We start from the raw sequence: 10,142 nt of genomic DNA on the forward strand, positions 1-10,142 counted from the left end.
AAAGTATAAGACTTGATTTTGTTGTTATGATATGTATTCTTGATGATATTATACTCAAACCAGAACAAATTCATATCAGCATATATTTACACAACAAACCTAGTCTACTTTAGCAAATATTTGAATAATCCGTTTTACTCTTCTCATTCCTCATTGGATTTCTTATGCGACACAAGAATTGTAGATTTTAGTTGTGTTTCGTCCACTTCTTTCTCTTTAATCATACTATTTTAATGAACCAAGATCCTTTTGCTCCGAATCAAGGTCTAGAGATGGATTTGGATACTTCCAATGTATTGAGTTGTGAAATGTGGGAGAGGAGCAATTCAGGTTTTATGTATAGAGTTGAAGCCAGTACAAACGATCCAGTGCAACCTATCATACAAGTTGTTCCTTCCGAACTGTTGGGATCACTTTTGTTTTTTATCTGTAGGGTTCAGAAACAATATATAGATCTGCCTGTGAATATCAGTAATAGTATTTCTGTGAACAATCCTCCGAGTACTTCCGAAAAGCCTGTTATTGAGGGTATTGTTATTCCACCAGATCCAGAAAATGGAAACGCTATTGCTGAATCTTATGAAAGCATGTGTATTGATGTCGAACCGTAAGTCCTCATTGACGTCGTAACAGACAGCGAAATTCAATTAGACCTGGTCTCTGTTATTGCGGCAATGAAATGTCATCGGATAATTGCCTTTATCGCAACATTATTGCTAGCGGCAGCCGCGATAGCCTTTTTGGTGTTTAAATTCTATGACTCTGGATTTCTATTTATCCTTCTCTGCCTTATTCAGTTGCTTGGCTATGGTCTTGCTTTCCGCTACTCCCTAAAAATTGTCACTTTCATATCCTTGTGTTCATCACTATTTGCTTCTTAACGATACGTTGTATGCATGTATATTGTGGGTATCATTCTGTCTATTGTCTATATTGTGATTTACTGGTACGACTTGTTTAGAGATTCTTCACTGAATGATTTACTGGAAATAATCACAATAAGTATATATACACTACTTGCAGTTGGAATGGATGGGTAGCTCAATTGTAGGTTGTGCAATGTTTGTACTTTTCGAAGATTCGATATTATTTATATCATATTCCACCCTCTCGTTTGGAATCTGTGGATTTGTAATGAATAGAGCGAGATCTTATTCGATTCATGGAAAAGGAGAATCGAAAGGAGATCAAACCACGACTACATTTTTTGCGTGTAGACTAAGTGTATGTGTTATTAGCATCTTTGAATACTGTTTGTTTTCAATTTTGACAGATCTTCGTTTGAGCGAAGAAGCGAAGAGACCCTTATTCCTCTCCGTGATAGTAAAGTACAAATTCCATAATGCTATTGCTGCTATCACTATTCCTAATAGTCTCTTCGTTGGCAATTGACAGTCCCCCTTCTTGTCTACTCAGTCTATCGTGATTATTTGTAGGTTGTTCCATTGGAACAATCCGGTGTGTCAATATGGCTGGATTGCCTCTAGAAGACAGACGATCGAGATACTATCAGCAATGTACGACAGGACAGTGGTCAGGAACGACCATTGTTCCTGACAATAAGATATGTTATCTTGGGCAGCTCTTTTCAAGTGACTTTTGTGGGGGGATCCCTCCCCAACCAGAATGTAGTTTCTCTGGTTTTCAGTGTTATAATGATAATAATGTGATCACATCCACAGAGTGCACATCAAGGTACTCCTTCTTTCGTTTCATTACCCCTAGAATTGTGTTGTGTCAGAATGGGTACCTCTCCTCACCGATTTCCGTTTCAAGTAAGTCACTAGGGTTATAATCGACCATAGATGGATTTAACTGTTTCAATGGCGAAATGGTTGCATCAAGTCAATGTATTCAACCCGAATGCGATTTCACCGGCATTCAGTGCACCAATGCTTATTACGTCCCTGCTGAAGACGAATGTACCAAGAACTTCGTAACTTGCACTAGTGGTCAATTGTCATCACCCATCCAGGTTGGTACCAATATGGCTTGTCTCAATGGAGCTGCAATCCCTGAACGGAACTGTCAATCTATCATCGATCCTTTTATATGTCATTTCACTGGAATCCGTTGTGTTGGTGTGGATGGAATGATATGGGATGATAAGGAAACATCTCATTACATTCTCTGTAACAATGGTATCGTGTCGCAACCTATTCCTGTACCTAGTGGATCGACCTGCTTCAATCATCAATTCATTCTAGACAATCTTGTCCACTGTGATGCTGCCGTTGTCGGATGTCAACCTGGACTCTACGAATGTGTCAATCAATATGGATCTGTTGTCAAGAACAGCTGTACAGACTATGCACGCACTTGCAAGAATGGAATTACTACAGAACCTACTCCAGTGATGGAAGGATACAGCTGCTACAATGGAGCTATGATCCCTGATACTCTCTGTCCTGCACGGGATTCCAACTCCTGTTCCTTCTGTCGTCTCCGTTGTATCAATGATAAGGGACTTGCTTCTTATTCGGAATGTACCAGTCGATATGTCACCTGTGTCAATGGTACTGTATCCAGTCCTCATTACGTTCCATTTGGCTCCAGTTGCTATCGCAGCTCTATCATAAACACTTCATTCTGTCCACTTCCTAATGGCTGCTCAGCCAGTCCCACTGGACCTACTGGACCTACTGGACCTACTGGACCTACTGGAGAACAAGGACCCCAGGGAGAACAAGGGCCTCAGGGACCTCAGGGACCCCAAGGACCTACTGGAGAGCCAGGACCTACTGGAGAGCCAGGTCCTACAGGAGCCCCTGGTGCTCGTGGACCTACTGGTGCTACGGGTCCCACAGGTGAGCCAGGATTGCAGGGTGAAGCTGGTGTGTTTGGAGCTCTTGGACCTATAGGTCCTACAGGTCCTACTGGAGAACCGGGTCCTACAGGAGAACCCGGAGGAGTTGGACCAACAGGACCAGAAGGACCAACCGGAGCTCAAGGACCAAGAGGACCTCAGGGACCAAGAGGACCTCAGGGACCAAGAGGACCAACTGGACCCATCTCAGAAGTCACAGGTCCTACTGGACCAATGGGACCTACAGGTGCACCTGGAGCTACAGGAACTACAGGCGCGACGGGAGCCACAGGACCTACTGGACAAGCAGGAGCTATGGGAGCTACAGGTAGAATGGGTGCCAGAGGAGTTACAGGACCAACGGGAGCTACAGGAGCTACGGGAGCCATTGAAGACACAGAAGACTTCACCATGATGCTCTCGGAGATGGATTTCCTGATCGACTCACGAATCGATAATATTCTGACGAATGACACAACTGCTCTTATTGTAGAACATCAGAATCCACTTGATACGTTCGCAGATAACGGTGTCACTCTTGAGTAGGTCTGAAAAAAGGAAATAAACCATAGACGTTTCATAGAAAGCAGTTGTTCAGGTGAACCATCCCTAATTGAAACTGAAGACTGGCCATGTACCGATCTATCATGTCCTTTGACAACAACTGTCACTTACCGTAAGAATAATAAAGCTAAATTCCTTGTAGAGAGCATAGTAGCTACGGAAACGTGTGTTTCCAGAATCAAACTAGTTCTAACGAATACAGAAACATCTGTTGTCACTACACTATTTTCTGCGTGGTCAAATCCTGTAGAACTAACGAATCCTTGAGCATGTACAATCTGTTTATCTGTTTGTTACAATAATCATGGACCTTTGATCTCACCCTAAAAACTCCATATTGCCAAATTGAATATTAGGTAATTCCCGCGATTCATATCCACCGATGAAACTCCCTTATCAATCTTCGTTTTGACAGGTGAAGACGAGGATTCTGTCAATTCAAAGGCGAACATATATTAGCTAGTAAAGTGAATCGAATGGTCAGTATTAAGAGATACACAATACTAGTCCTGCTCCTTCAACTGATTCAAGTGTTATGTATAGTTCTGATAATTTGATTATTACCAGGTTGTGGAGATGGAGAGTACAAATGTGTGAACAGTCTTGGATATGAAGAGACTATGCGATGCTCCGATTACAAAGCATCTTGTTCTGCAAGCGGTTTTGCACGACCAATTCCCGTTCAAGATGGTTACAAGTGTTTCAATGGACAAGAAATTGAAGTATCTTTATGTTCACTCACGGCTGCAACACCTTGTACATTTGGAGGAACCCGATGTAGTAACAGTCTTGGCGAGATTGTCAACAATGCGTGTACCAGCTAGTTGGTCTCTCTTTCTCTTCTAATTCATAGTTTTGTCACATGTACGAATGGCATTATCTCAACCCCTCAAGTGGTTCCTGGTATCCTTTTTCATTCATGATTATCCTAAGATGGTCTTAAGTGTTTCAATGAAGGATTTATCCTCAACACTACCTGTCCCATGAATCTGTGTAACTTCCAGGGTCCGAGATGTGTCACCAATAATGGTCAAATCGTGGAAGACACCTTTACAGATTACTATGTTAATTGTATAGATGGATACATCTCCTATCCACTTCCTGTGGGACCAGGAATCCGTTGTTTCAATGGCCAAGGAGTGGTCTCTCCTGATAGTCCACCTGCTCCTGATGGTGATGATAGATGCGACTTCTTTGGCATCCGATGTATCAACACTTTTGGTATCTTCACGAAGGACACATGCCAAGAGTACTACAAGACGTGTACCAACGGAGTGTTATCAAATCCTATCTATGTAGGAACTGGATATCTTTGCAAGGATGAAGAACTCAGTCCTTGCTACTGCTGTAATTGTTTTGATCCTATTGCTGCTTGCAGTTTCTCTGGATTGAAATGTGTAACAGAATATGAATTCACTGTTCAGAATTATGCCTCCAACTATTATGTGGAGTGTATTAATGGACTCACCACATTCCCTATTCGAGCACCTGATGACAAGAAATGTAAAGATGGAAACTTGGTGAGAGCAACAACCTGTGACTATGTTGTGCCTGATACAATCTGCAACTTCTGCAACAGACGATGTGTCGATGCCAACAAGAACATAGTATACGATGCCTGTACCAACATGTATGCGACCTGTAACAATACCGTCCCTGAGTATACAAAAGTACCTGATGGATACATGTGTCTTGAGGGAGAAATCGTTGAATCCCAATTCTGTGAGACCGTTGTAACAGTGATTCCTTCCGTGACTCCTACTCCTACTCTTGCACCTACACCAACACCAACTCCTACTCCCACAGTTCCTCCAACAATCCCACCTTGTATTGATTGTCCTCCCGGACCTAGAGGACCTACAGGAGCAACTGGCCCCACTGGTCCCACTGGAATGCCTGGCGAACAAGGTCCTACTGGAGAACCTGGATTACCTGGTCCGACTGGTAATCCGGGTGTAACGGGAGAGGCAGGCAGGGACGGAGAGCCTGGTATATATGGATTGCCTGGAGAAACAGGACCTTCTGGAGCTCCTGGAATGACAGGACCTACAGGACCCACTGGAGCCACTGGAGCCACAGGTCCGGTGGGTCCTCGTGGAGCACAAGGCAGAGCTGGTCCCACAGGTATTACAGGACCTACAGGACCCACCGGACCCATTGGACCTACTGGACCCACAGGAGAACCTGGTCCTTCAGGTGAACCAGGACCTTCAGGTGAACCAGGACCCACTGGAGAGCCTGGACCTACAGGACCCACTGGACCTACAGGACCTACTGGTGAAACAGGACCTACAGGACCTGCTGGACCCATGGGACCCACTGGACCTACTGGTGAACCAGGACCTACTGGACCCACAGGAGAACAAGGAGAAACTGGACCTACAGGTCCCTCAGGAGCCCCTGGACCTGCCCCATCATTAACTGACTTTGAACGGCAAGCACAGATAGTTGAAAAAGAAATGGTAGCCACTCCTGTAGCCACGACGGGCCAGTGCTCGCTTACCCTAGATACTGCAGGAATCACAGATGGTCTCTCCTTAGGAACCATCGATAGGTTGAAATGAGAAGTTCTGATGATCTGTAGTGTGAGTATAACCATTGCTGCTGCAGCAACTGAAGCAAATCCGTTCCCTCCAACCCAAGAAATAGTCATTCCAGGATGTGATGGAACAACATGTCCTGCTCAATTCACAGTCTCTGATCTACAAAGTAACAACAGGTAATGCGATTAATGTATAGATTCATTATACTGGGTAAGATATGATGTCTATGTGAATTATGATCCTGCGATGAGTAACCAAGCAAATCCGGTGGCAGTCCACTCAAGGTGGATCAGTGTTGATGTTCCATGTACTAGTCCGTGAATCTGTTTAAGAAAGAAACACTAATCCGCGGGAATTAGTCTGTATCCTAACACGACAAAAACCATACACATTCGGCAGTGGATCTGTATTGAGTGTAAATCGTTCCTGAAATCAGAATCAGCGTTCCACTATAGCTGAAGAGAGAATAGTTGCAGGCAGATGTAAAACGTGAATAAGGGTGATGTGATCCTTAGGAACCAAGGATATGATTTTCCAACCGATTATGTTAATGGAGAGGAGAATTCGAGTGTTCAAATGCATTCGTCTGCCATAGTAGGTTTGCCTCCCTCTCTTTCTGTCAATCCTTCCTTCGAAAATCAACAAGGAAAAGTCCTTGTTCCAACGGATATTTCTGGGTTGACACATTTACAGGGATCCTCCCTTCCTGCATTTCCTTCATGTATTATGTTACATGATGTTTCTGGAACTATACACACAAAAGTGGCAAGTATTGCTAAGAATGAGAAGCGAGTCTTTCAATGTCCGATTCCTGGTTGCGGGAAGCAGTTTGAGACACAGTGGTCTCTTTCCAGGTAAATATTAAAATGAGATGTAACAACTCAGACATTCAAGAACTCATACAGGAGAGAAGCCTTATAAATGTGATTATCCGGATTGTGGAAAGTGTTTTGCTGAGAAGTGTGGATTGAAACGACATTATGAGACTCACAATCCGGCGAAACCTTATAAATGTACTTTTCCAGGTTGTGAAAAGAGTTTCAAATCACGAGATTACTTAGGTAGTTCTTAGCAGAATGAATGAGAGATAGAGACGCATCGTCGCTTGCATGAAGAGCAAGATCCCTTTAAATGTACCATAAACAATTGTAATCGTGTTTTTTCATCCATGAAGAGTCTAAAGAAGCACCAGGTCACATGGCATAATAGTAATGGCAAGGAATCGCAAGTGGAACATATGTTGCGTGAGAAGATTCTGAAGCTTCAGCAGAAGCAGAAGGATCGTTTAGATCGAATGGAGAAACATCTGAAGGAAGTACTTGAGAGTAACAAGCAGTTGAAGAAGGAGAACTTGGACTACCGTCGTGAGCATATGATTCCTTCTCGTCTCTTTTCCAAGGAGAAGAAGTTACTTGCATCAACGTGAGGATTGTTTGGGAGTCTAATGAGTAGAACAACAAATCTCCCTTCAGAGCTTCCGGATAAATCCGAGTTATCTGCCCCGTTGTTCTCCCATTCATTGGACTGTGGAGTTGAGATTGATGGGATTCTTAGTCCACCTCCTGTAGAGGGAAATGGAAGTCTAATCGTGCTACCTTCTATTTCAACAATCGAACATGGAGAGACACTTCCTCAAGAGATAGAAACGCAACCTACAAATGATGTGTTATTGTACTTGTGTTTGTAACAAATTCAAGACTCTTTTTGCTTCACCATTATCCAGAACTTTCTTGTTTCACCCTTCTCTCCGAAGATTTGTAGATAATCATCACTATTCTTTGAATCACCAACACTTCCTCTTGGAACCAATGTCTCTACTGTTTCATACACAGATCGCAATAGCAAGGATTCTACACTTCATTCATTGGATCCATTTCTCACCGCTATAGGTGCTATATGGAGAGATAATCACATCAGGATGGCGCTGATGACGCATATCAATTGGATCATATGTAATACTGCCATTTGCTAAGCGACGTCCACGGCGCAGAATCAAGAGTGTGCGTTTGCTTCGACGCAACAGAGTGGGTGTAGTCTCATGAAGAGCCTTCATATCTTCATCATGTGACTGTACCCACACAAGATTCTCCACATAGTAGAAGCCCTTGTTTTCAAATATCTCAATGATGAGAGGAATGTTCTCTTTGTCGGCCCATACAAAAACAAAACCAGTTGGAACCAACTTACGAGGTAATGAGAGTTGAGAAAAACAAGTAAAGTCATAGTTAGGGGGAGTATTTAGGAATACGACCTTGATGTTAGAGATGAATGAAATGATTACATTGAAAACCTTCCCAAGTGATGTATAGTCAAAACTTATGGGATCATCAACATAAACTGTATGATCTTCTTCAGGAGGTGAATACTGGGTAATACGATGTGTCCATGTTAATGGAATTTGTCTTGATGAGATACAATTATTATTACTTACTGAGGAATCTTGATATACTCATAGGGGTAAGGAACAGGATAATCACCGACAAATGTGAGTTTGATGGCTCCAGTTTCATCATGTTCCACTCGATAGCATTTTCTATCAATGAACAAAATTAGATCCTATTTACCTTGATAATGCTTTGCTTGTAACCATATCTAAAAAATGTTTGGTCTTTGAGTAGTGTAAGTGAATACCACCAGATCCATGACCAGCTCTCTTACGATTTCCTCCTCTATAATGAATTATTCTGGTTGTAAATACTCATAGTCCTCCGAATCATAATCGAAATCATCATCATTTTCTTCAATGTCCATATCACTATCCCCAAAATCTCTAATTGATGACATCAGCTGCCAATAACGACTCATCATTTCCATCATCACTGTCAAGCACACTCCCGATTTTTGTGTATAATTCTCTTAACTCGTCTTCATTTAGTTCTCCACTAGGATAAAACGCCTACACGGAACCTACTCTCCATTCTCCATCGACCCATCTCCGTCTCCATTAATCTAATCATTATTTACCATCTATAGAAAGACTTTCGCCTGCGCTGCTTTCTTCTTTTGCATTGCCTCCAATTCTTCAAATTTCTTCATAATCTCCTCCGGAGATACAGAGTCATCGACATATCTAACTATTGGATCTTCCAAGAATGTTACGGTATATAGTTAGCGACATTCACATGAGGATGTCTAGAACTCGGGCGACGACTTCGCTTATCTCTCAGTTCATACGACATGTTGAAAAGGAGACAGGAAACTACTTTTGAATTGATTCCAGAAAGCAGCAAATTATTAGTCATTCCTGGTATTCAAGCAATTTTGGCATCACAAGAGATAGAACTGATTCTACATTCTTGAGTGTTGCAGATGAAGAATATCTCATTGACAACAACACAGATGATTTTCGTCTCACATGGGAATCACTTTCTTCTTGAAGTGAGGTTTAAAAATGGCTAGAAGTCAAGAGAAGGCACATACATTAATGAACAAATGGGTGACAGCAAAGCATCGAATGCGTTTAGGTCAGACTGCGTATTATTCTTGTATTTTATGTAAGATATAGTCACCGTCCCCTTTCTGCATATGAATGTAAAACAGCTAGTGAATGTCTCTACTGGAGACAGGATGTTATGAAAGAGTTGAAAAAGAAACTCGGACAGATTCAAAATCGTATACCCTTATTTTTACATATCAGTATAGCTGGACTTCCAGAGAATACCATTCGTGATTTAAATGACGAAGTGAACCGCCTTATTCGATCGAAAGGTCATTGGGAGCATCGTATTCGTGAACTCGGAGGAGTAATTTTGGATATGGCTGATCAGAATGATACTGGGAGTGATGATGATTCAGCCCTATTTATTGGAGGTGGAAGCACATACAAGTACAATTTACTGATTTCTGTAACTTTAGATATTTTGGAGCAGCAAAGAATCTCCCTGAAGTGAAAGCTTTACTCAAGAAAGAACCTGAAGATGTAATGATCAATGGATGTACTTGATATTCAGATACCTCGAAAAGGAAGATATGAATTGTATAACAGTATCAACATGGATTATTATGGATTTCGAGATGAAGATGATGGAACCTTGTTGATTGAAGAAGCTGCCGCAGAAGCAAAGGCAATTGAACAAGCAGTGGGAGAATGGGAGGAAAGAGAAGCACTAAAGAAATCAATGAGCTGATTTGTTTGTTGTGTAAATATATGCTGATATGAATTTGTTCTGGTTTGAGTATAATATCATCAAGAATACATATCATAACAACAAAATCAAGTCTTATACTTT

The 10,142-nt window shown here is 42.0% G+C and overlaps 4 protein-coding genes across 4 annotated transcripts; 3 read left to right on the forward strand and 1 right to left on the reverse strand.

Annotated features, from left to right (window-relative positions):
• Window positions 1-1,831: 1,831 nt before the first annotated feature.
• JH06_4294 (hypothetical protein) lies at window positions 1,832-5,934 on the forward strand (the record flags this gene model as incomplete). The annotated part of the gene is made up of 2 exons (XM_014670093.1): window positions 1,832-3,134; window positions 4,427-5,934. The coding sequence occupies 2 exons, from the start codon at window positions 1,832-1,834 to the stop codon at window positions 5,932-5,934; spliced, it is 2,811 nt and encodes a 936-aa protein (XP_014525579.1).
• Window positions 5,935-7,081: 1,147 nt separating this feature from the next.
• JH06_4295 (hypothetical protein) lies at window positions 7,082-7,600 on the forward strand (the record flags this gene model as incomplete). The annotated part of the gene is made up of 2 exons (XM_014670094.1): window positions 7,082-7,335; window positions 7,366-7,600. 2 exons carry the CDS (start codon window positions 7,082-7,084, stop codon window positions 7,598-7,600), a joined length of 489 nt encoding a protein of 162 aa, XP_014525580.1.
• Window positions 7,601-7,605: 5 nt separating this feature from the next.
• JH06_4296 (hypothetical protein) lies at window positions 7,606-9,092 on the reverse strand (the record flags this gene model as incomplete). Its single annotated transcript, XM_014670095.1, has 9 exons — window positions 7,606-7,763; window positions 7,795-8,315; window positions 8,345-8,446; window positions 8,478-8,582; window positions 8,612-8,683; window positions 8,712-8,795; window positions 8,825-8,862; window positions 8,893-8,983; window positions 9,013-9,092. The coding sequence occupies 9 exons, from the start codon at window positions 9,090-9,092 to the stop codon at window positions 7,606-7,608; spliced, it is 1,251 nt and encodes a 416-aa protein (XP_014525581.1).
• A 212-nt stretch (window positions 9,093-9,304) lies between these two features.
• On the forward strand, window positions 9,305-10,040 carry JH06_4297 (hypothetical protein; the record flags this gene model as incomplete). Its single annotated transcript, XM_014670096.1, has 5 exons — window positions 9,305-9,387; window positions 9,419-9,525; window positions 9,556-9,739; window positions 9,769-9,832; window positions 9,864-10,040. The coding sequence occupies 5 exons, from the start codon at window positions 9,305-9,307 to the stop codon at window positions 10,038-10,040; spliced, it is 615 nt and encodes a 204-aa protein (XP_014525582.1).
• Window positions 10,041-10,142: the final 102 nt, after the last annotated feature.

The sequence above is a fragment of the Blastocystis sp. subtype 4 genome, assembly GCF_000743755.1.
Source record: "Blastocystis sp. subtype 4 strain WR1 chromosome Unknown seqid_0334, whole genome shotgun sequence".
Taxonomy (NCBI): Eukaryota; class Bigyra; order Opalinata; family Blastocystidae; genus Blastocystis; species Blastocystis sp. subtype 4.